This window comes from Pan troglodytes, chromosome 2 (genome assembly GCF_028858775.2).
Source record: "Pan troglodytes isolate AG18354 chromosome 2, NHGRI_mPanTro3-v2.0_pri, whole genome shotgun sequence".
Taxonomy (NCBI): Eukaryota; Metazoa; Chordata; class Mammalia; order Primates; family Hominidae; genus Pan; species Pan troglodytes.
Genome location: NC_086015.1, coordinates 189,388,027 through 189,414,744, shown reverse-complemented (window position 1 = coordinate 189,414,744; position 26,718 = coordinate 189,388,027). Strand labels below are relative to the sequence as shown.

Genomic DNA, 26,718 nt, shown 5'->3' with positions numbered 1-26,718 from the left:
TGGCGTCCCCCTGACATTCTTTCTCCTGCCTCCCTCTTCCACTTATGAGAACGCTGATTGCACTGAACCCACCCAGAAAATTCAGGATCCTCTCCCCATCTCAAGGTCAATTGACTGGCAACTTAAACTCTATCTGCAACCTTAATTCCCCCTTTGCCCGTTTGCCACGTAACCTAACATACTCACAGGCTCTGGGGATCAGAACGTGGACATCCTCAGGGCATTGTTCCACCTACTAGCCTCATAGGCTTATTTCGAGGATCTAGTGGAACAATGCATTTAAAGTGTCTATTACAGAGTCGGGCACATCAGTGGTAGCTATTATGATTGTTATTAATATTCTTATTACAAAGACAGATCCTACATCAGATAATAATCATGTTAGATGATTCAGAAGCCATTAAGACTCTGAATTTTGGTGATTCTCTAATATAGGCAGATAAACATCTATTTAATATTAAATAGGGTGTGAATCATCAATGAAGAAATATATGGAATTATTTTTCTCATCATTTATCTTGTTTAAAAGTTTTTCAACAAAGTATCAATACATTTATCATGTAATTTAATAATACATCACACAGTGTTATTATATAGCACATTGCAATATCATTATAAATAATTTGGAAAGTTCAGAAAAGTTAAAGTAAGAAAAAAAAACCAATCACTCATATTCCCATCATGGAGAAACACAATATTGCCATTTTGGTGCATTACAGCAGTTAACTTGATAGATATACCTTAAAATATTTGCGATAATGTGTTTTTATAAAGCTATACATATCATTTTTAAACTAATTTTTCTTTATATAAGTCATTCAGGCTCATTGTAAAAAAAATCATATTTTGCATCCCCTCCTCCAAGAAATAAACACTCAGCACTATAACATATTTTCTTTCAGCATTTTCATTGCACAATTTTATTGACTTGAGATCATGCTGTAGACACTAGTTTAAAACATTATTAACACAGTAGCATTTATAGGTTATGAAGGGAAGGTGATAGAAAGGAGCTGAATGGAGTGAGTTCATCTGCTGTAGGAGTTTTATTGGCCTTTTCCAATTAAAAAGTCCCAACGCTTTTGTTCAGTCATTGAGTGTTTTAAAGATACCATTACCCAAGTCCCTTCACAATTGAAATAACTATTTCAGATGTTATGCAGCTCTACTATCGTGCAGGGTAAATGAAAAATATTTTATCCTTTCAACACGATTCTGGGTCCTGTCTATAGTTTTGCTGTATCTCAAAAGAACCAGTTTGTGTTTTATTTGACCACCAGAGATAGCAAGAGTTGCCGTCTGAACTATGCAGTAGTATCGTTTTTGTTTTTATTTTTGTTTTTTTGAGACGGAGTCTCTCTCTGTCACCCAGGCTGGAGTCAGTGGCTCTATCTCGGCTCACTGACATGGCCGCCTTCAGGGTTCAAGCAATTCTCCTGCCTCAGCCTCCTGATTAGCTGGGATTACAGGTGTGCGCCACCATGCCCAGCTAATTTTTTTGTATTTTTAGTAGAGAGCGGGTTTCACCATGTTGGCCAGGCTGGTCTCAAACTCCTGACCTCAGTTGATCCAACCACCTAGGCTTCCCAAAGTGCTGGGATTACAGGCGTGAGTGACCACACCTGGCCTAGTATAGTTTTTAAAGCATGAATAACCATGAGCTCATTTATTAAAGTGTTTAGAAAGGTGGTTTTCCCAATGTAATCAGTCCTGCTCCAACCCATACCAACAATAGTAGCCATCATTTATTGAGAGCTTTCAAGAATCTCATGTACATTATTTTTAAGTGGCACAACTCACCAAGTGTAAGTATTATTGATCCATCTTACAGATGAGAAAAGTGAGGCTCATAGAGATGATGCAACTTGCTCAAAACCACACTAGTTACTAGAGAAGCTACGATTCACACCTAGGCCTGTCCACTCCACATCTCCTCTTAGCCTGCTACAATTCCCTGCCTCTCCATGTGCCCAGTTTTGTGCCCCATGACCAAAGATGCACCCAAAAAAAGACTAGAAAAGAGCCATAGATATGATTAAAGAGCCCATGAGAAAACCACAAGTTATCCAAAATCACTTTTCCTGGAGAGAAACAGAGAATGTACTGGGAATGGGCCTCAAGTGTGTGAAGGATTCACAACAGGAAATAGTGACTGCACCTCCTTACTCTTCATCTCGGTTCAGGAAAGAATGAGAGAGGGAAAAAATGTGCTCTAAAAATAAAGAATTCTCTTTTGGATGGGAGCAGGAATCTTCTGGCCTGGAGACATATTAAAGACTGAAATGAGTTATTGAGAGTAGTTTTGGAATCTCTTGCAAAGGCTTCCAAAAACAGAGAGTTGCATTCATCCGGGATGATAAGCACACCACCTTCTCTGAGCCCAGCAGTGTACTCATTGCACCCACCAGGTCCCCACCCAGATGGGAGCTTTCTGTCTCCCACTCCACAACTGACCAAGCTGCACAGTTTAATTGCACAATTTTATTTACTTGTGAGACCGCTTGCCTCCTGTGCTCCTCGCTTCCCAATTGGTCCCCAAGATGTTCCATCCTCAGGATTTCCTCAGCCACCCTCTGGCCCATCTCGATGCCCTTCCCATTCAGGCCCACCCTGCCTGGAGCTGCCCATTAGTCTCCCTGGGACACGTTTGTGGTCCTGTTGCTGCTGCACAAGCACCTACTTCCACCACCCCCCTCCCACGTTACATCCCATGCTTGCATTTAGCGCCCTTTATAACATTCTCTTCTTCAAACACCAGCCTCACCTTCTTGCTTGCTTGCTCTGTTACTCTCACCTTCCCCACACAGCTGCTCTCATTCCCTCAATCCCTCAACCTAGATGACATCTCCTCTCGTGACCTAGTCATCACTTGTTTCAAAATGCAGCACAGAATATTCTGAACGAACCTACTTAACCAACCCATTTGGTACTCCACTTTCTCTTAGACTCCATCTCCAATGTTTTGTTGTTGTTGTTGTTTTGTTTGTTTGTTTGTTTTTGAGACGGAGTCTTGCTCTGTTGCCCAGGCTGGAGTGCAGTGGCGTGATCTCGGCTCACTGCAGCCTCCACCTCCTGGGTTCAAGCAATGCTCCTGCCTCAGCCTCCCAAGTAGCTGGGACTACAGGCGCCCGCCACCACACCCGGCTAATTTTTTTATTTTTAGTAGAGACGGGATTTCACCATGTTGGCCAGGATGGTCTTGATCTCCTGACCTCGTGATCCGCCCGCCTCGGCCTCCCAAAGTGCTGGGATTACAGGCTTGAGCCACCGTGCCCGGCCCATCTCCAATGTTTTTGACACATTCCGTCCCACTTTGCTGCATCCTCTTTGTCTTCTATAATTCATTGTTTGGGATGCTAAACTACTGTTATGTCTCCAACTTGTTCGTAAGCTTTCTCACTCGGAGAGGAGTCTGACTCTCTTCAGGATCCACTGAACTAAATCCAGAAGGGTGATGCTAAGCATGTTTCTTCATTCAGCCAAAATGAGTTGAGCATCTATTTGTGTTAGCATCATGCTAGGTCTGAGAGGAACGATGGAGCACCACAGCCCCTGCTTTTCAGGAGTTCGTGGGTATAACTGGGAAGATGAGCACATACAGAAGTTAATAGCAACTATATCAGTGTCCTGGGCTGCCATAACAAAGCACCACAGCTGGGTGGTTTAGAACAGCAGAAATGTATCCGCTCGTAGCTCTAAAAGCTGCATGTCTGGCCTGGCGCAGTGGCTCATGCCTGTAATCCCAGCACTTTGGGAGGCAGAGGCGGGCGGATCACTTGAGGTCAGGTGTTCAAGACCAGCCTGGCCAACATGGTGAAACCCCGTCTCTACTAAAAATACAAAAATTAGCCGGGCATGGTGGTGGGTGGGCACCTGTAATCCCAGCTACTTGGGAGGCTGAGGCATGCGAATCACTTGAACCCGGGAGACGGAGGTTGCAGTGAGCCGAGATCACGCCACTGCACTCCAGCCTGGGTGACAGAATGAGACTCCATCTAAAAAAAAAAAGAGCTACAAGTCTGAAGGATGTCAGCAGGGTTGATTCCTTCCCCAGGCTCTGAGAGAGAATGATTTTCTGTGCCTCTCTCCTTGCTTCTAGAGGTTGCCGCCAGTCTGACATCCTTAGCTTGTAGATGTATCAGTCATGCAAATCTTTGCCTCCATCATCACACGGCCTTCTCCCTCTGTATCTGTGTCTCTGTTCAAATCTCCTTCTTCTTATAAGGACGTCAGTCACTGGATTGGACCCACCCTAACCCATTATAACCTCATTTTAACTTGATGACATCTGCAAAGACCCTATTTCCAAATAAGGTCACATTCACAGGTATAGAGAGTGAGGACTTCAGCATATCATTTTTGGGGGGGACACAATTCAGCCCACAGCATCAGTCTTCCCCCAGACCTTCACACAAGAAGGAAATACAATGTAATACGGTAGCTTTGTTTTCACGAAGGGACGTGAACAATGAGGGTGTTGTGAGAGACTAGGATGAAACTTCAGGAGGAAGGTAACATTTGCGTGAGAGCTGGAGACAGAAATGGAAATTCGCCAAGGAGAGAAGCAACCGTGGACATGCTAGGAGGAAGGAAGCAGTGTGGGAGAAGGGCTGAAGTGTGAGAGGACACTGGACATGAGCGGAGAGGCCGGAGGTTCCCGGGTGGAGTGAAAAGGCGGGGGGAGCAGTTGCAGCAGATCTCGCTGGTCTGCACCAGAGTTTGCATCTTATCCTAGGAGTGGGTGAGTGGACAGTGAGGGTATCCATCAGTAAGTGCTTTTTGAACAGATTAATGAAGGAATGGCTTACCTTTCAAAGTATTTGTGGAGCAAAAATTTCAGGGCTCCTAGAAACACTGGGACTTTAAAATACTGAACCTTGCTGAAGTGTTAGAATAGTACAGACAGAGTGTTAGTCAGAAAGACCCAGAAAAGAGGCAATCCCCGGGGGGAGACAGAAGGAAGAGGGGCATCAGGAGAGAGGAGAAGGAGCCAACTCTGCTGCCCTGGAGGAGTCAGTACACATCAGGGCTGGAAAAACTATGGAAACCAACGACAGAGCTTTCTTATAAACCCTGAGTTTTAAAGCATGCTATTTGGTTGTGAAGTAGAAATCCATATTGAAAAAAAGAATCCGCATGTCATTCTCTCTTCCTCACCACCACAATTTCAGACGCCTTCAGGGAGAGGGCAACTTAGGTGGCTTTTAAAGTTAGTTTAACATGTCTCTTTGTTTGTTTTTAGCTCCAGAAAAAATAATGTCAGAGTTTATTGGCCTTCTATTGTACTTTACTAATTAAAACTTCAGAAAATTGTTGCCCTTTTGCATAAGGGTATTTTTGGAAAATTATTGCCCTTTTGCATAAGGGTATTTTGGTGATACAACAGAGTCTGTATCTGTATTTACGGCTGATGTGATTAGCATATTCAGTCGTCCATATTTTCTTTAAACTTTTCATAATTGCATGCGTTTTATTATGAAGAAATTGAAAAACAAGGTGAAAAGGTAATAGATGTTCTCAAAAAAGATTCAAGTGATTAATTTTAACTCCCCACTTAAATCAACATTTACTAAAAAACGTTGTAATGCACTTATTATTGGGCCAAAGGAAATTTCAAAAGCAAGCTTTCACTGTACTTATCAGGAAACGCAGTAACTCTCTTCTGTGAAATAATTTACTTATTTCTCAGTAAATTATTTCACAGAAACCCTGAACAAATGGCTTTACAACTCTGCTATGCCAGGTCGTGGTCACCCTCATGTGAAATACAGATACAAATTCCTGAGTTTCATTGCATTCAGCATCAAAAGAACTGAGTTTCAGCCCTTACTCTGCCTCTTACTTACTGTGTGCCATTGGGAAAGTTACTCACTTCTCTGATTCCTAATGTTCTGACGTGTAAAATGGAAATTACAACTGCCTGACAAGGTGCCTGTGAGAATTAGAGTAGATAAATCAATGGATTTGAAGTTTATCAGGTATTGGTATGATGCTATATTGATTACTACAGGGATTTGTAAGGAGAACATGCAGCAGTATATGAGAATCCATGGTAGAATCTCTAATTTAAAGGCATGCTGTCGTGATTCCTGTCTGTAATAGTAACTTATAGACTCCTAGCTTTGGATGGGACTTTAGATTTCAACCCCCTTCTCAGTGTAAGCATCCCCTCTATAAACGCTCCTCCAAAGGGGGTCATCAAATCTCTACTTTGAAGACTGTAGATCTCTATTATGAAGATTGTAGGAGTGTTTAAATTTGAAGGGGTTAGGAGGTGCTTACCACTTCATATTTTACTAAGAAGGCATTTTCCCAATCTTCTAATGCTCTTCAATGAAAGAGGGGCTCTTCTCACTTCAAGAATGTACTTATACCCTCAAATTACTAACACAGCAGGGAATTACGTAATTGCTGAATATTCATGTTTATTGAACCTACACTTAGATTGAAATTCTTCACTGTCTAGTAACAAGATGTTTTCTATTCTGTTAAATGGAGTGTCCCTTTAATCCTGAAAGTGGGCCTTTTTGGAGAGCATTCCAAACTGCCAATCAAGCCAAGTACCCTACCTTGCCTTTGAACTCAATAAGCTGAAAGTGGGTCTGTAATCTCCAGTTTTGGGTTACCACAGAGTAACAGGGAGTGAGAAAGTCCTGGGTAAATGAAAACTGCAAACTGTTGATCTCAGTGAAACTTTTATTGGAGCTCTCAACACAGAGTGTTGTAATTAGTCAGGTTCCCCCTTTCCTCTTCTGTACCACCTTGTCCCTGAACTTGGGTGGGGAGAGGGGAAGCGGCTGCTCATAATCACGGTTTCTGTGGGTATATGCAGGGTTGGGGTGGAGATAACACCACGGGATGCCCTCTGATTTGAGCTGACGTTCTGGTTCATGCCTTGTACTCATTTCCCCCTCTGGCCCCATCTCCACAACTGGTAAAAACTGCACTAAAGAAAAATGAAATGGTTAACAGCCGATGGGTTAGAAAAGAAGAAATTTGAAGGATTCGATAATCTACTTACTAAAGAATTTGTCCCTTAATAATCAAGCCTTGGTGGTATAATCTTAAAATTCACAATAATCATGGTTTGTACAAAGTGGTGAGTTCAGGGAAAAGGTAAATGTGAGCTTAGGCTACTTTTCTAGTAGTTAGAGTCAAGTTCGTTTCTCAGTGTTCCATGATTGTGGAATAGTTGATCTATCTACCAGGTTGTGCCCTAACTTCCAAACACAGAGCAACTGCAATATTATTTCCCAGAAGAGGTAGATTTGGATGATATTTTATTTCTGTGCATGTGATCTTTGCAAATGCCAATATGATTCATCTCTCACCCTGCTGCAGCTGGTCAGCCCTTGAAATCAGACATGTATTAGGACTCATGACCAAAGACACCAGCAGCTCAGACAGGAAGGATCTGAGGAAGAAAGTAGCGGAGACACTTTTGAAGCATCTTCCAGGGAAATTCCCAGGGGAAAACTACAGAGGTCTATATGAGGGGTCACAAATCCAAACGCATGCAGAGGCAGGCAGTTCATGTAAATGAGAGAAGTGGGTAGATGTGAGGCTCTAGGGAGTGGTGAGAACTCTAGCCTGAGTGCTGTGTAAAGGGAGCAGCCAGTTCTCAGTGGCCGTCGATCATTGCCAGGTTGGAAAGCAATCCAGTATTAACAGATCTGATTTCTCAAGAGAAGCTGGGCTTCAGGTGTGTATGTAAAATTTTCCAATTTTAAACACCACCGTGCAAGCCAAATAAACACATTGCCAGGCCCCATAAGAGCCTTGGCCCTCCAACTTGTCACGTTGATGTCCAGGAAATATAACCTTAGGGTTGTGATGGGGGCCAATTATTTATTTTTCTTGCTTGACCTTGGTCACAAATTATTGGTGCTATAAATGTGAACTGATCTCCTGCCAAAGGAGAGAATGAATGGGCTTGAGGAGAATTTTAAAGCATTGACAAAGGGTTCCTAGATGTCATTAAAAAAAATGATTCAGGGCCAGGCGCAATGGCTCATGCCTGTAATCCCTACACTTTGCGAAGCTGAGAGGGGAGAATTGTTTCAGCCCAGGATTTTGGAGCTACAGGGAACTATTAATATAATCGTACCACTTGCACTCCAGCCTGGGCAATGGAGTGAGACCCTGCCTCAAAAAAAATAAGTAAATAAAATACATTAAAAAAAAAAAAAGAAAGAAATGATTCAGAAAGAAAAGGGACTCAGGGGGACAAAGAGAACATAAAGAAAAGTCACTCTGATTAATAAATAGATATGGAAATAAAGAGGAAATTCCCAGTTCCTGTTTGGAGAAAAAATTAAAAGTATAGTCTCTGCACAAGGAGAATAAATTTGGACCTTCTGGAGAAGGGAGACACAGCAGCTAACAGACTTACCATGAGGTTCAACTCCTCATGAGCCTGCAGAGGTAGCTACCCAGATTGTCTTCTTCCAGCATGTATTAAAGTATGTAGCATTGGTTAAAATGCCTTCCACAGGATGTTAAAAGGAAATTCACAAGAAGATTGGGGGGGGGGGTGTCAATCATTGAATACACTTGGAAAATTGAGTCAAACATAATTATTTTCTATTTGATATTGTAGAGCTTTTAATGTAGATTCTAACCTGCTGAGATCATGCAAAAGCAAGAGAAAGTATTTCATTCCCTAATTTACCTGACCACAGAATCCCCTTACCCCAGAGCCTCTTGAGACCAATATTTTACTGAATTCATTGGTGAAAGCCCCTGCATTCGAGTGCACATACTCATATAACTTACAGACTCTTTCTCCTGTCTGCCTGCGGGCATGGTGGCAAATGACACATTTGGAAGAATCCTGGTTAGTATCTCTAGTGACCTTTGATGTCTTGGGTAGCAAGCTAAGGGACATGGGCAAAGGCAATGCTTTAGTCTCTTCCTCAGCCGTGAGTCATAATTTTAGAAGAAACAGGCACATATGGGGAACACAGAGCTGCTCTGTAGCTGATCTGAGAACAACTGTTCTTCTGGACCATGGATTTTGATGCTGGAATAAGAGGACCCTGGCAAGGAATTGGGAGCTTATCACATAAACCAAGCGGAATATTTTTGGCCAGATACTTGAGGACCAAACAGAAGAGCTTTAAAATGAGATTTAAGTAGGATAAAGTAGAGTGTTCAAATTAAACTCTAAAATCACAGCCCACAGAAGGGCAGCAGGTGCAAGCTACAAATCAGAGGCGTGGCTAAGGTGGTGCCAAGCAGCTCTCCCAAGGAACTGGCTGGGAGGACCACTGGGGCCACACCTACAGCTGAGACAAGTTTGCCAACTGCACAGTGAGAGGGGCAAACTGAATGATTCGTGTTCCTTAGGGGAGAGGAGCACGACCTTAGAGATTGCAGTCAGAGACATGGTGGGGCAGGACACACAGCTGCACCACCAGGCCAGGTGAGGATGACAAGTTCACATAAATTGCAGTCTCTGAAATGGGTGGCAGGGATGTATACACAAGAATAAGAAGTCACAAACGTCAGAGTGGAAGCAAAGTAGAGAGCATATGGATGAGATTTTCAAAAGGATGAAATAGAAAGGATTTTGCTGGCAGGGTCTACCGCAGTCTTCTCAGGCAGAGCGAGGCTCTGGCTCATGCTTTCCTATTTAAGATTTTTTAAACTGGCACAGGAAGAAGATGGAATAGGGAAGAGAAGGGGGGTATTTATCCAGGCATCTGCCCTATCGAGTGCATTTTTGACTTGCCTTGCTAACAATTTCATGATGGGAAAGGTAAGGGAAACAAGGAGGGAGCGACTTACCGTGGACTTAATTCTAGACAAGATGCCTCTAACCAGCCGATGGTGGGGAAGGCACAGGAAACATAGGCAGAAATAACCAGACCATCCTAGAGTTTTAGGATTGCAAAAGGAAGACACAGGATGCATACTTCAGTGTGTGCTCTCTGCTACCCTTTCCACTTCTGCTGCTTCTCACTCTCCCTCTGGCGTCTCCATTCCCCTCCTAAGTAGAACTCCAGCCCAGACTTCAGGGTCACCACCAGGGATGTAGGGTAGAGGAGTCTCCAGGTTTCTTTCCCAGGAAGTTGAGGAAAGCAAAGATCCCCAATCCCAATTCAGCGGAAAAGATGTGCCCCCTGTACTTTAAGCTGGAACTCAGAATCATGAGGCCACTAAGCCAGTTTTATATACAACAATGGAGTTCTACTGTGCCTTTATTGGAGTGTATATCATGAGACATATATATATATATAGTATACATACACATGTGTGTATTCTTTTGTTTGTTTGTTTGTTTGTTTGTTTTCCTGAGACAGAGTCTCACTCTGTCGCCCAGGCTGGAGTGCAGTGGCAACCTCTGCCTCCCAGGTTCAAGCAATTCTCCTGCCTCAGCCTCCCAAGCAGCTCAGATTACATGCACCCGCCACCACGCCTGGCTAATTTTTGTATTTTTAGTAGAGATGGGGTGTCACCATATTGGCCAGGCTGGTCTTGAACTCCCAGACCTCATGATCCGCCCGCCTCAGCCTCCCAAAGTGCTGGGTTTACAGGCGTGACCCACTGCGCCTGGCCTAATTTTTGTATTTTTAGTAGAGACAAGGTGTCACCATGTTGGCCAGGCTGGTCTCAAACTCCTGACCTCAAGTGATCTGCCCGCCTCAGTCTCCCAAAGTGCTGGGATTACAGGCGTGAGCCACCGCGCCCGACCATGTGTGTGTATTCTTAATTAATATTGCCAGCAACCCCTGCAAGGTAGGTCATATTGTGTCAATTCAAAAATAGAGAAACTAAGAGACAGACTAAATGATTTGCCCAAGGCCACATGGCAAGTAAATGACTGAACTGTGGCTTGAACCCAGGCCTTTCTGCCTTCCCACCAGAACTCCTTCAGCTCCAGGAAGCTCTCTCTAAAACGAGACATTGTAGTTTGGGTACCTAATGGGTTAATTGGCTCTTGTGGGTTAGCCTAGGAACCCAACCTCAACATCACATTGTTTCTATGGAGAAATGTGCTCAGAGTGACAAACAACTGGCTTAACCAAGGAACTTTTGTAACCCGACCTATCATAAAGCAGGCACTGCCTCGTGTTCAGAAAGACTGGCTGGGGAGCGAGACGGGAGAACAGGATCAGCCAGCCTGCATCCCCTCAGACTCTGTGATCCCGTTCCAGTCTAGCTGTAGGTTTGCCAAGGAACAACCATCTGACACGTCTACAAATAGCCACCATAGTACCTACCGCAGGGGGTAGACGTGAGGATCAAAAGAGCGGGACCCTTGGGTGCATAAAGCAGCCAGTGCAGGTCAGACCCACGGTCAACATTTGTGAAGTGGGAAGTGAGATTCCTCTCAACAGCTGGGGGCCGGCAGAGCTCAGCTGGTTCCCTCAGGACCCACCTGGCGGTCACGGTAGTGTGAGGGTGTGGACCTGCTTCCAGGGTTTGCCTCTGCTCCTCCAGACAGTTCCACCTTTTAGTCTTGATTGATCAGGACCCAGGAAGTCACCTTCCACAGCGAGAGGCTCAGCTCCAGCAGGACAGCCACCTTCTCTAAGCCTTCAAGGCTCAGTTTCTAACACGAGGCCTCACCCACCTGTGTCTTCACTGTCCCCACTGCCTTCAGATACCAGTTCCCAGGGCTGATGGATGTGTAAATGCTGGAAAGCACAGCTAAGGAATCACTACAGAACCTCAGGAGTGAGCATTCCTGTCCGCCTTTTCCCCGTCCCTCCAGGCAGGGATTTCTTTTTGTCCCAGTATTTGACTTTGCTCTCCGTTAACTGCCAAGAGCAAGCTTATTCCATGCCCTCCACCCTCCACCAAATCAGCCTGAAGGGGATTTTCTTTCCACGAATAACTCTTCAAAGGGAGAAAGGATTGCTAAGAAGCAGCCAAACTGCGAGGGTTTTTTCTTTCTTTTTTCTTTTTGGATGAGGGAAAGGAGCTATTTTCTCTTGGCAAGGACAGATACTAACTGGAAAAACACCCTGGAGACCCAGGCCATCAGGAAAGGAAAACCCTGACAACATGGTCCTGGCCTTGCCTGCCCCTCAGCATTCTCCCCTGAGGGCCACCCCCAAAGTGGTACCTTTCACAGCACAGTGGCCATTCTCCAGTCAGGCTGCTGGGCCTTTGGAGAGACTCTCTGGCCTCAGAGGGGCAGTGTCTGCGAGCACATTTGGTAACAGTGGATCATGAGTCTCAGGGAAGCCTTCTTGTTGCAGCCTGTGTGTGTGCCCGCACGTGCACACGTGTGTCCTTGTGTGCTGCACTGGGAAAGGATCCGATTTCAGACTTTGGCAATCTTCGTGCTTGGAGTCCTGCCCTTAGGAGGAGATACTGTCAGGTGCCAGACAGAATTCGGAGATCCTATCAATGGAGAATGTGTCCTTGGTCCACAGAAACACACTGTCTTATATGGAAGAGAAGGGTCACTGTTCAGAGGCAGTAGATTCTTAGGGGCCCAGAATTACCCCTGAAGGGGTACAGAGGCTGCTGTAAATATGAGGCTCATGGGTTTGGCCCTTTGTTACTCTGGGACAAGAGTGGAGACTGGAGACCAATGGGGAGGCCCAGATCATGGACTCTGCTAAAGAGTGTCAGGGTCCCAGCCAACCTCAAGCTGGGATCCTACAGCCATACAGGTGGCGCATGTGGTAGATGTGAGTAAACCCAGCTCACAGGCATGAATGAGGATGACTCACAGCTTTGCAGTCACTAGCTCTGGTGACTTCGGTTGACTTTTCCATTTCTCTCAGGTGCCTCTGGGGCATAGCAACAGGAGCCAGGGAGAGTAAACCAGTAAGGAGTATGGGCTGGAAGATGGGGTTTGTATTCCAGCTCCATACCTCCCAGCTGCATCACCAAGAACTGATCTCGGTCTCCTAAGCTGTACCGTGAGAAGGCTGCCGTGGCTTAGAAGAGAACCACCATGCAGCCCTGGTATAGAGTAGTAATTTTACATGTACCCTTTTACTATGGAATAGTGCACTATTTTTATTCATTCTCCCACTGCCTCCCACCATGGGTGCCATATTGAATAAGACTTTTTTCAGCCATAAAGCTCTTCTAAGTAATCATTTGTTTCCCCATTTTGATTATTCAGGATTCAATTGCCATTCAATCCGTGTCTCTGGTTACCAAGCAGTAACTGATATAACTGATTTAATTCCATTGCACATCAAAAAAATTATAATTTAACCCACTAGTTAGCCTATGCTGTCTTTATTATGATTAAATGCACAAATACTATTTTACATTAAGACAGCAGCTCCTGGACTCCATTTACACTTTGGAAGAACTCTTTGGAACCAGTGATCCCCTGGCTATGATAAGTCCCTGAACCCTGAAGACCTCTTAGTTGCAAACAGTATGTCATCTGTGATTTTACAGTTAATTTCTCACACATGGAAATGACTCAAGAAGTGTCTTCAGAGGTTATTAAGAGGATTCCATAGTTATACAATAAAATACATCCTACTCAAGTTTCTCCCTCCTTCCTCAGCCTTTTTTTTTCTGAGCCCCTTCTTGAGATCTCCCCTTTCCTGTTCTCCATCTTTCTGCCCACTCTTCCTGGTCTCTGGCCTCCAGTCTTCCCATCATTCACCACCCTAGATTTTTCTGAGTGCCATGAACACCAGTCTTGTCCCAAGTATGGAAACAAGCCAGGGAATACCTCGCCCCTTGAAGCTGAAACACATCGAGCCAACACAAATCTGTTGGCAGGAACAGCAGGCACAAGAGTCACATTCAGAGTACAAAAACAGCTATTTATAAAGCCTCCTTCCTGATTGCTGGGTGTTCACTTTCCCTTGAACCAAAGGGGCCACTGCCCCCTCTTGGAAAAGATGATTCCATGCACAGCTCGGTGCCTGAGGATCACTGCGTGCCTGTTCTGATGAGCAGTGAGAGCTGGGGACAGCATGCAGCGTGGATTAGATGTGGTGACACACTCTCTGATGGGCCAAGGAAGCTGGGTGTGCGGGTGACACAGATGGCCTCTGCAGCACCTGTGAGGTAACAGTCAGGGGCCCCTTATAGGACTTGACATCCTGGCCTCAGAGCAGACCCCACCTGCCTTTGCTTTTCTTTTTTTTTTTTTTTTTAACTCTTGATGTAAACTTCGGTTAACATAATCACTAAGCTTCCAAAGGTATTCGAGATTCAAGTAATGTAAAATGTTAACAGGTAAAGTACTGTCAATATTATTACTAATATTTATCAATTATAATTCAACTCTTGTTGCATTTGGCCGTTCTGCATTTCTGTTATACCTGATTTGCTAAATTATTATTTACCTTAGTAATCCAATGCTAGTCTATTATCTTCAGTAGTGGTAGCAATAACACCACTAATAACCCAGCAAATCCCAAATGGGATTGAGATCATTTGTTTTATTTTTTAATTGAGATGAACCTGATGAAAATTTATAATTCATATACAGAAATGTCCTATTGGCTAGCTACAGTTTTCCCAAATGTGTAGTTTTTGGCTTAGGTTCTTAAAAACTTGAATTAGTTGCCAATTCCAATAATCAGGAGATTTTACATGAAAATATATTTCTGGATTCTCTTTCAAAAATGTCAGTTCTGACAATACTTGGGCCCACACTCCTACACGGCAGCAGTTGTAGAACACGTGAGTCCTCCCATCCTGTTCTGAATTGTGTCATCTCAAGTTGTCTGGGGAGCTTGGAGAAACCTTGGAAAGCAGTTGGTCCGAGTCTTTCATTTTTTTTTTTTTTTTTTTCAGACGGAGTCTCGCTCTGTCGCCAGGCTGGAGTGCAGTGGCGCGATCTCGGCTCATTGCAACCTCCAACTCCCTGGTTCAAGAGATTCTCCTGCCTCAGCTTCCCGAGTAGCTGGGATTACAGTCATGCACCACCACGCCCAGCTAATTTTTTGTATTTTTAGTAGAGACAGGGTTTCACCATGTTAGCCAGGATGGTCTCCATCTCCTGACCTCATGATCCACCCGCCTCAGCCTCCCAAAGTGCTGGGATTACAGGTGTGAACCACTGTGCCCGGCCCCAAGCCCTTCATTTTTAAGATGAGGAATCTGAGGCCTGGTGTTGCTGAGTGACTCTCGTGAAGTCACATGCTGGTGTGTTTGATAATGGGGTCTGGGAGGCAGCTCTGCCCGCTGGTGCAGCACAGTCTGCCCTAAATCATTCTGCCCTCCCCCCATGCCATACAGAACACCATCTTGTGGGTAGCATCTGTTTCACCAGGCCTCCCAATCTAATGCTGACACCCAAAGCCTAACTAACTATGTGAGTTATGAGTCACTCAGAGAACCTGATTATCAAAGTCCAAACCACAAAGAGGAATACCTTCACTTCAAGGGCTTCTATTTCTAGAAATAACTGTAGTGTTCTCTGTGTAGACTTCTAAGCCCAAATAAATGTTTTCATGTTTCGACAACTTCAAAAGCCCAATGCCCTTAAAACTTCCTTGATTCTCAGTAAAGGGTCCCCAGAAGCTCAGGGTGGTGTAGGAAGCTGAGTGCGTAGCCTCTGCTGGTAAAGTGAATGGCCAGCAGCTAGCTGGGTTTCACTGTGGACATCCTTGAAAACAGGCTATTCATAGCTGTCAGGATGATGGATTTCAGCCCTAAATTGCTGACAAACATAAAAGAACATTTTTAGTTAGTCTCATTTTTTCTCTCATCTGTCTAATGAAAAGATTCAACTAGCTAGTGTGCAATTGATGTTATTTTCTTATAAGCCAGGGGGCAATTAAGAAAACCCAGAAATAGAGTTGAGCCATGGTGTCACTGTTTGTATTTGCCATTTCTCCATGTGGCTGAGAGTCCCTTGGAGCACACAGGAGGATCTTCTGCCTCAAGAATGGGTTCATCTGGATAGTTCAGAGCCTGACAATGAACCTAGGAGTTTCATGGAACTGGAAATCAGCCTCAGAACAGCTGGTTAAGGATTAGTCATCTCCAGCTGAAAGGTGATTGTAAGAGGGGGAAAAAAAAAATGGTGGGCCAAAGACAACTCAGGAAGAGAGATGCAGAAAAAGCATTCCAGCAGCCATGAAAACATCGTTAGTTTTATTTTCTTCAAAAAATATGGGCCACCTACAATAGACTCCCCACAGTAGACCCGCCCTTACCCCTGCAGCCTGTGGGGAATGCGTCTTCTTCCAGTGATTGTGTCTCCTAGCAACAAGGAAGAAGAGCTACTGAGCACTTACTATGCATTAAACACCTGCTTGGTACTTTGCATTTGCCACATAAGCCTCACAACTTTGTGAGTAGAAAATAATGTTCCCATTTTGTAGAAGAAGTGAAGGTTCAAATAATTTAAATAACTTGCCCAGCCAGTGAGTGGCAAAGCCAGTCATGAACCCTAGCCTCTCAGCTCTCAGATGCCATATTCTTGTACAATAGAAGATGAAACAGACAAAAGCTCAGTGCCACATTCTGCAGCAACGGTCCTCCAACAAGGGCTAAGAGTAAAGTAGGAGGGGAGACAGCTTCAAAAGAGAAGAAGGAACATTGCACTCAGGCTCTCTGGTAGTCAGGGAGAGTGGGGGCTGCATCTCCCAGCTCAAATTGTAGGGTACCACGTGCCTATAGGCTTTTCCTGAAGGCTTTGGAAATGGGTGGTGGTGGTGGTGTGCTGGTGTTGACAAAGGAAAAGGAAGACGAGGCAGAGGAGAATTCACTTCCATCTGTGAATGTCCTTATTTGTAGCAATAAGGAAATCTTAGAGTAACCTACCTGTAAGCTTCTTCTGAGAACTGAAGGAGATGGTGTGTGTAAAATGTTTAGCAGAGTGCAAAACCAAAGGGCCATGGGAATAGAATGCATTCACTTCTAGCCAAAAAGTGCCTGCGTTGAAAGAGGAGAAATAGAAGCATTTCCATTTTGAAAATATCTAAAAGCCACGTCCCTTGTGGGTCAGAGGTTCAATCTTAGGTCTTGGTGACACTATTAAAAGTGTATAAGCTTGACCGGGTGCGGTGGCCTGCAATCCCAATACTTTGAGAGGCCAAGGTGGATGGATTACATAAGGCCAGGAGTTCAAGACCAGCCCGGCCAACATGGTGAAACCCCGTCTCTACTAAAAATACAAAATACTAGCCGGGCATGGTGGCACGTGCCTGTAATCCCAGCTACTCAGGAGGCTGAGGCATGAGAATCGCTTGAACTAGGGAGGCGGAGGTTGCAGTGAGCCAAGAGTGTACCACTGTACTCCAGCCTGGGAGGCAGAATGAGACTCTGCCCCACCCCCCGAAAAAATGGGGGGTTGGGGGGTAGGGCAGGGGTCTTGCTTGTCTTATTCATCACTTATCTCCAAGCCCTACACAGCACCTGGCCCATAGTAGGGGTCCATAAATGTTTAATGGATGGATGGATAAATGAAAAGATTAACCAAAAACAAAAGTGCTGTCTTTCAGTTACAAAGACGACAGCCACTGGAGAATCAATATCCTGTGCCCCTCTCTCAGGAAATGGCACCTGTCACCTATCACGCTGTCTAAGACAAAAACTTGGCTATCACTGTGACCCCTCTTTTTTGTTCCGTAAGCTAAAATAACTCCTAAATTTTAGCTTGTGAGTCTCCCCCGCTCTTCTCTTCTAATGCTATTGTCATGACCCTTATCCAGGCCCTTCCCAGTTATCTCCTGGATTTCTACACCACCTCCAAACTATTTTCCAAACTTCCAGTCTGTACCTCTCTTTCCAGTCCCTTCTCCCCACCTGGAACAGAATGATCTTTAGAAAACCTAAGTCTGATCAGGTCACTACCATCACCACATCCCCCTCCCCAGCCACTTGAGGATGGTCCATGACTCCCTATAGAATTTTTTTTTTTGGAGACGGGGGTCTCACTCTATCACCCAGGCTGGAGTGCAGTGGTGCATTCTCAGCTCACTGCATCCTCCGCCTCCCGGGTTCAAGAAATTCTCCCACCTCAGCTTCCCAAGCCGCTGGGATTACCAGTGCCCGCCACCATACCTGGCTCATTTTTGCATTTTTAGTAGAGATGGGGTTTCACCATGTTGGCCAGGCTGGTCTCGAACTCCTGACCTCAGGTGATCCACCTGCCTCTGCCTCCCAAAGCGCTGGGATGACAGGCGTGAGCTGTCGCGCCCCACCAGATTTTAAGATAAAGCACAAACCCCTGAGTGTGGCGTGCCTACCCTTCACAGTCTTGCTCCTGTCTGCCTCCAGCCTTACCTGGCCAAGCCCTACCTTGAGTTCTGTGTCCCCTCCAGCAAGACTATTCTCTCTCTTGCCTGTCCCATGGCCTAGCTTCTTTCTTTGCCTGAAGTGCTCTTTCTCCACCTTCCCTGTTTGCCTTCTACATCCTTCTAAGAATTGGGTGTCCCTCCAGCTACGAACTCTGGTGCCTGGTTCTTGGCCAACCACACTGTGGTCTGCTTCCTATCTGTCTTCTCCAGATGTCCAGGAATGCTATTTTGTTCTTTGTTGTACTAGGCACACCTTCTCCAGTCCCTGGCACAATGAATGTCTGTTGAATTGATGAATACTTTGTCTCACACCAAACATGCACTTTCTCCGAAGTATATGAGCAATTAGCATCGCTTTGGCCAATTGTGTGACCAGTCAAGATAATTAATCAAGGATTAGGGCGTGGTATGACTCTGGAAAAATCTATTAAGGACATATGGGGAGCATATTTTTTTCACCAAAAGTCAAGACACATAATTTAATAAATGTGATCACATTTTTTCTTGCCCAGAAAAATATTAATATATAATATCTGTAGCTACACATCCTTATCTGTCATTTTTGCCTCACTATATTATCCAAATATGCCAGCTCAAGACACTGAAATAGTAATAGCTAATAAGTAAGTAGCTGGCATTCTTGATGAGCCTGCTATACAGCAATCCTATGTGAAGTGCTTTGCTGTCATCTCATTTAACTTTTCAACTACCTCTTGAAGCAGATATTTTTCTTATCTCTATTTTAGAGATGAGGAAACTGAGGCTTAAAAACATTAAATCACTTGTCAAAGGTTACACAGCCAGCAATGAATGAGTAGTCCGTTTGATCTTCTCAGTTATTCTGCGATGCTGACCTAACCGTGACCTCTTAACCTTTATTAGCTCATCAGAAGATCTACTACTGGGCAAAAATAGCTGCGGCTTCCGGAAACTTTTATTGAAACTCTAAATCTCCTGGCAATAACTTTCAAAAGTCATGATTCAGGCCAGCAGTGATATTTGAAAATGGAATCACAAGCAAGTCTCCTGGCTACAAAGATGCTCTTGCTGCCAAAAAGGAATGCTCAGCTTTGACATTTATGACAATCTGTGTTTTTCCTGTTACTTAGTCTTTTGCCATCATTGACTGTGGAAAGGCACTGACCCTCGTTCTGTCCTCCCTGGAGAATCCTCTCCTTCAGGTTTAACTGGTTCTGTCCTTTTCCATGTTTTCATTTCACTGGGATCTACAGCAATGTCCTGTCCACTGACCATCTACATAGTGATCACTTGGACACACATAAAAATGCACAATCCTGGGCCCCGTTCCACAACTCTCTCATAGAATCTGTATAGATTGGAGCCCTGGAAGCAGCACTTTAATCACATTCCCCAGGTAATTCTTATAAATACCAATGTATGAGAACCACAGGCATAGTCTCCAGATCCACATGACTCACAGTATCCCCTGGACCAGCAGCACTGAAGATGAGGAATCTTGGGCCCTAACCCTAAACCACTGAATCAGAATGTGCATCTTCATAAAATCCCCAAGTGATTAGATATGCACATTACTGTGCATGCAGAGAACCAGTGATCTAGAACAATGTTTCCCCCAATTATTTTACATCATCATGGCATGCATAGAAAATGAAAATCTATGTGTGGCACACTGGGAATACAAATGAGAATGTTTGCCATGGCATTGGGGCTCAGCCTGTCCTAGATCCCACCTGGCTGCTCTACAGGCTGAGGAGACTGACATCCCAGGTACGCCTGTGCCACAGCACATGGGTTGAGAAGCACCGGTCTGCTTACAGTATACCCAGCTCTTCTAACTTTGTTCATGAGGCATAATTCCCAGAGCTTGCTTACTCTTACTTTCTTCATCATTTATTAGTTCTTTTCATGCATACTAAGAGTCAGAGAAGCTATTTCCCAACCAACTAGATCTCAGAAGTCTCCATACAATGGAAGAACACAGCTTCATCTTCAAGTTCTAGGTAGACTCTTGGGGAAATTTGCAGAAAAGAGTTGTGTCTATTATTCTGGAGAGTCATCTGCTACAACCTAAGGAACATGAGGAAAAAATAAGAGCCCTCTTCCCTCTGAAGACTGCTCCTTTCCCCTTCATCTGCAAACCTGAGGAGAGAGGATTAGCGCCATGCAAGGTGGCATCCTCTCTTCTGAGTGCCAAGAAGAATGTGATTTTGTTTAATCCTTCCTTAGCAAAATCTGTCAGCTCGTAAACTGGACAGGTGTCCCTTTTCTTAGCCAACCCCTGATAATGGGGTGACAGTTGGGGTGGAAGGAATGGAATACCTTCAGAAACACTTCCTAGTGAGACCATCTGATCAAAAGCACCAAGTGTCAGGACACACCATCTGACTTTGCAAAGCCCCCAGCTACATGGGAACCCCATTGATTGATTTTTTTTTTCTCTTAAGGAAAATGCTGAAAATTTTTAAAGCTCAAAGTAGCGGACTCTTACTTTGAAGCAAATATGACAAGGCTTGCCCTTAACTGAAGGATTGCCATGGCCTAAGCAAATACATTTGAGGAAGAGGGGAGGTGATTATTGCTACCAATCAACTCTTCTTTTTTTCCAACTTGCCGCAAGTCTGTATCTAATTCTTGCCACTCTGCTTCCCCCAGTCAGAGCCTGGGCAATGCAGCACGCATTTTAGCTGGGTTAGTGTGGGGCTATCCCTCCTCTGTCCTAAGACTGCACATCCCTCAAGTCTTAGAAGGATCTTCCCTTTACACCCCAAACATACCCAAAAGAGAGTTCTGCCTGAGTAATGGAAAGGACAGTGGCCAGAGCACTGTATTGATATTTGCCACCTCTAGCTTGACTTCTCGTAGATCTCTTTCCTTAATGCAGCTACAGAGACCTTCTTCCTGTTCTGACCAGGAAACTCGGGGAGCAGTTGGTAGTTCACCCAGGGTTGCCGTGATGTCTAAGAAATAAGTGGATTTTCTCTAAGTTCCGAGCAAGAACAGTCGGTAAAAAATTTCTATTCCTTGATCATCTGATTAACAAGTGCTGAAAATGTAAGATTGGGGAAATTGCTGAAGGCTTGGGCCTCCCAATCCAAAGAACATAGCTATTTTACATGAGCATTTCAAGTATGGAATATTGAGACATCTCTCTGCTTTGTGGTCCAGGATGAAGAACAAGCTGTGGTACTTTGAATTTGGCACCTCGGAGACTTTTGCAGCGACCTGCAAGAAACTCCACGACCACATTGAGTTGGAGGTAAGTTCCCAAGTGGGGAGAAGGCTTCCTGGATCTTGGTTCTGCTCCTGGACTGTCACACATGCACAGGATGTATCCTCTTGGGACCTTAAGAGGTGACCCAGAGCGTAGTCTGTGTTGTTTCTCCATCCTGTTCCAAAACACCTCCATACGCTCACTCAGAAGGCTCCAGTGGCCTGTCTAGAGAATCCCTGGGGGGCTTTGGGACTCAGAGGCCCCGAGACCCCAGAGCCACACTTCATTCCAGCCCTCAGCCCTCTTTCCACCGTGGCCTTGCGATTCCCTCTTTTCTGAGAGATAAAGTCTCCATTGCCGTCAGCACAGGGAGAGGGGCTGCTGTTGGAGAGACAATGTCCCAAGCCTGGTAAAAGTCTAGGAACTGGTGTTACAGGGCAGCAGGGGTGGGGAGTATAGGGGCTGCAGCCAGACATCCCCCAGCTGACCTGCCTTGATTTTCACATCTGCTTCAGCGAGCTGACTCACAGGTACCCAGGGTCAGTTTTGTGGGTGTGCAACCTGTGTGGTCACAAAATGTCCTTGTGCTTAGAAGGGCCCTTGATTTCATCCTATGCTGTCACTGTCTTGAAATCCTTGATAATTTTCTAACAAAGAACCTGGCATTTTCATTTTGAACTAGGCCCCGCAAATTATGTAGCCAATCCTGTTGGTGCACTTGTGTTTCACTAACTCTTCCGGCACTTGTAGGGGCCTGCCTCAGACAGTCTGCCTGCTGGCTCCCCTCCCCTGGTTGATAAGCTGCCCACTTCCCACCCTCTCACCCCACATTGGCTGGGCTTCGCTCCGGAAGCCCTCTCATCGATTGCCATGAGGACAGCTCCTTGGTCTCTGGCCACTTGAAAGCCCAAACTTCTATGCACGCCTGCTCCGTGGGACTTTACGCCCATTGGTTCTCTTGCCCAGAGTTCTTGCTACCAGGCCTACCTTCCCGTGGGATTTAGGCCCATAGTCTTGTTTTCACTTGAGAAAAATAAGTGGAAGAGGCAGCCAGAGAGTTCAGCCAGGGTGGGCTCCTCTTGGCCCACCAGCTTGGCCTCTAAGCCCGCACTGCAGTCCAGTGGGGCCTGGGCCTCCCTGGAGGAGGCACCTGTGGCCTGGAGTGGTGTAGGAAAGCCCTGCCCCTCCCTGCCGGAAGGGCCCCTGTGCTCCTCACTCACAGGGAGTTTTCACAAACAAAACACGAAGCCAGAGGTTCTGTGCGGCTGCATTTGACTCATCTGCCTGCCTCTCCTCTTCGGTTGCTGGGTTACCAATGCCAGGGTGGGAGGCGCCGATCTGGCTAATCCCCTGAACTTTTGGCCAGCTTGGTAAGAGGGCAGAGAGGCCAGGCGCCAGGTTGTGTGTCCCCAGGTGGCACATAGGGAGTCTGAGAAGCCGGTCCTCCTCTCTTGACGTGTGAACGCAGTGCTGGGAGCTGAGGAAGGAGGAGAGGCCTTGGCAGGGGAACCGAGTGTGGCTAACAGGGATATGTGTGCATTTTTTCCCCTTGGCACAGCCGTCTGGTGGGGTCTCTTTAAATATACCACAAGTGAGGGACAGCCCTGGCCTAACCACAGCCAGCTGCAGGCGCACAGCGACTGCTTGTTCTCCCTGCAGCTGGCCTTGAAATTGTGCCCAGAATACAGCAACTCAGCTCCCCTGCCTCTGGCCTGCCCTCCCGGCTCCAGGCCCCACAGTCCCCTCTGGGTTTGAGAGACAGAGGCTCTTCCTCAACCGCAGAGGGGGCCTCGTTGCTAAAGACACTGGTGGCCTCTGGAGGGGGTGGGGTTGTTCACTGGTCTGGAGGGAGGGTGTTGTTGGGAGCTTTCAGAAGCACTTCCTGTTTTCCTTATCTCTCCATAATGAGTCTTTTTAGTATTTATTCATGAGGGTTAGCTGGGGGAGTGGGGCTGAGCGTGTCATGTGATGGGCAGCTTCTGACAGCCCTCAGGATTGGGGCAGGCACCATTTCTGTATCCAGAGAATAGCGGTGAATGGTCCTGTGCCTTGTGATCCAGAGGGGGACTAAGAGATGGACAGGGCGAGGCATGGGGGTAACAGGTGTAAGGAGACCGCAGAGCCTTGCAGGGAGATGGGAGAGTGTCAGGGGCCTCAGGAAGAGCTGGTAAGAGCAGCTATGCTAAGGGACCTTCTAAACGTGGTTGCTGCAGACAACAGGCCAGGACTTTGAGAACCAGCACACGACCCACCAGCCCCAGACCAGCAAATAACCCCACTGAGGCATTGCTACTACATTTCGCCGTCTTCAGTTCCCCACCATAGCCTTTATTTCAAAGTCACACAACCAACCCTGTGAGCTAAGTAGTCCAGAGATTATTATCCCCATTTTATGGAGAAGCAAGCTGAGGCACAGAGATTTAGAAGGGTAAACTGGGCCAGGTGCAGTGGCTCACACATGTAATCCCAGCACTTTGGGAAGCCGAGGCGGGTGGATCACCAGCGGTCAGGAGTTCGAGACCAGCTTGGCCAACATGATGAAATACTGTTTCTACTAAAAGTACAAAAATTAGCCAGGTGTGGGTGGTGGGCGCCTGTAGTCCCAGCTACTTCGGAGGCTGAGACAGGAGAATCGCTTGAACCCAGGAGGCAGAGGCTGCAGTGAGCTGAGATGGTGCCACTGCACTCCAGCCTGCGCAAGACAGAGAAAGACACCGTCTTAAAAAAAAAAAAAAAAAAAAAAAAGAAGGGTAAACTGAAGGGAGAGAAAAGTCCAGTGGGACAGGAAAAAGTCACGTGCTTTGACTGCCGACCATAACATGTCCTAATATGCTATGACAACGCAGCAAGGCAACTATTATCACATTTTAAAAATGAGGCTTAGGTACATTCAGTGTCTCAACCAAAACTTCATTGCTGAAAACTGATAAGAGAGAAGACTCCAGGTCTTTTAGAGTGAATTTAGCTTGGAACCCAATAAATAGAGATTTACCTAACAGGTGCTAGAAGCAGTAAAGTCTTCAGCAGGAGGCACTGTTTCTTCTTCCTTAATATGCTGATTTCCTCTCAGCTCATGCAGCTGGGCAGGTGTGCTGAGAAATGCTTTGCAAAGAACAGAAGACTCAGTCCTACTTCTCATTTGAGGAAGGAATAGATTCAGGCTGGATCATAGGAGAGAGAGTCAGAGAGGAGGAAAACTGCGTTAAAGTTTGCAAAAGGTCTTCCCACACAGCATCTCATTTATTTTGATGCACAGAACAGGCAGGGCCAATATTAACGTCCTCACTTTACGGTTGAGGGAACTTAGGTTGACAGGTTCAGTGACCAGAGGAAGGGCACAGCTGTAAGGAACTTAGGGGAACAGTGAAGTCTATTTAGGTTCTTCCTTTTTTTTCTTCTTTTTTTTTTTTTGCCAATCTGGTAAAAAGTTGGATGGTGAAACTTAAAGCTCAAATGAGAGACTGCAGGGAAGGTTTCCATTAAAAGCCATTCGCGTGGCGAGGCGCGGTGGCTCACGCCTGTAATCCCAGCACATTGAGAAGCCAAGGCGGGTGGATCACCTGAGGTCAGGAGTTTGAGACCAGCCTGGCCAACATGGTGAAACCCCGTCTCTACTAAAAATACAAAAATTAGCCGGGTGTGGTGGTGCAGGCCTGTAATACCAGCTGCTTGGGAGGCCGAGGCAGGAGGATGGCTTCAGCCTGGGAGGCAGAGGTTGCAGTGGGCCGAGATCGCACCACTGCACTCCAGCCTGGGGAACAGAGCAAGACTCTGTCTCAAAAAAAAAAAAGAAAGAAAGAAAAAAAGAAAAAAAGCCATTCAGGTGATATACAGGCGATTTCTCTGAGGCTAGTGGCTGTTTGAGAAGGAATAGGAGACTTGGTCTCATCTCTGAAACGAAGCTTGTGGCCAACTGGGCCAACTGGACAAAAGAGAAACTGAAGGGAGTCCACAGAACACACAAAAGCTGTTCAATATGGTGCTTGCTGACCTAGTGCTAAGGAAACTAGATGCAAAGAGTCCTGCAGAGCCACGTGAGTCAAATCACTCCTGGCCCTGCCTGTGACTCAGGCAGGGGAGAAGGTGACTCTAAATCTCCTGCTTACCTGTAGACACGTGGCCAGGGCCCTGACTTGGAGTCACAAGGCCTGGCAGCGAGCCCTGGTCTGTGCTTAGGTTAAGCCACTTATTGAACTGTATATCTGAGCCTTAGTATTCTCATCTATAAAATGGGGGGCATGGGGGTTAGTCTACCTCCCAAGGCCATTATTAGGATTGAAGTTTTCAGGGCTTTTTGTTTTTGTTTTTTTATGTAACTGGCAGTGGTGCTAAGTGCCTCATGGAATCTGCAAAGCAGCCCTAAGTGGCAGGTGTCATAATCACCTTTCCAGAGAAGGGGGACACAGGCTGAGAGAAGGTAAGAAGCTCACCTGAGGTCCATAACCTACAAGCGATCAGGTCAGGCTTCAAATCCAGATTTGCCAGACACCCGAGAGTTTCGGGGCAGTACTGGCACTTGAGAAGCTCAGTCTAGAGCACAGACTCTCAACCAGGTTTGGGCATATCCAATGTCCTTATTCCCAGTCTTTATTTTGACATTTCAGATAACGTTAAAAGCAGGAAATAATTTTTTCCATTTGTCAAAACGGGAGCATAAAAAAATATTGCAAACGTTCACCCTAGATGCTTCTTCTATGAGACCACAAAGGAAGGCCTGTGAACGTGAGTGCTGTACCTGGAAACTGGGTGCTCCATAAATCATTGTGGGCCCTAATTAAGAAGCCAGCATGTTGGCTGGGTGCGGTGGCTCATGCCTACAATCCCAGCACTCTGGGAGGCTGAGGTGAGCAGATCACCTGAGGTCAGGAGTTCGAGACCAGCCTGGCCAACATGGTAAAACCTCATCTCTACTAAAAACACAAAATTAGCCGGGTGTGGTGGCACATGCCTGCAATCCCAGCTACTCGGGGGGCTGAGGCAGGAGAATCTCTTGAACTCATGAGGCAGAGGTTGCAGTGAGTGGAGACCAGGCCATTGCATTCCAGCCTGGGTGACAAAAGCAAAACTCTCTCTCAAAAAAAAAAAAAAAAAGAAGCCAGCATGTCCCCACACCCCCACCCTCACCCTCACCATCCCTGGTCTAAGGCAGTCTCTCAGGGTACTCCTCTCTGACATCTCTTCCCTTCCAGAGGCTCTTAATATTCATTCTAACCTGATTTCACCTGATTAAGCAGGTGGGGGGTGGGGCGAGGGAGGCACACAGTGAGTCACCTCCCCCACCCCAGGCCCAGAATAACCTTGCAGAGGTTTCTGGATGGGATCATAGGTAGAGCA

The 26,718-nt window shown here is 45.9% G+C and overlaps 1 protein-coding gene across 10 annotated transcripts in view; it reads left to right on the top strand.

Moving 5' to 3' along the window:
- Window positions 1-26,718, top strand: part of DGKG (diacylglycerol kinase gamma) — a 227,593-nt gene that overhangs the window by 128,531 nt on the left and 72,344 nt on the right. For 9 of the 10 annotated variants that reach the window (XR_001713836.3, XM_009446979.5, XM_063807413.1 and 6 more), the window contains one exon: window positions 21,339-21,429. Coding sequence is in view for 9 of the 10 variants with exons in the window: in XM_009446979.5 (XP_009445254.2) it covers window positions 21,339-21,429 (91 nt within the window). In the remaining variant the exon portion in view is untranslated. Of the gene's footprint in view, window positions 1-21,338; window positions 21,430-25,707; window positions 26,284-26,718 lie in introns of those variants that run through there. The other variant, XM_016942472.3, reaches the window with a different exon arrangement.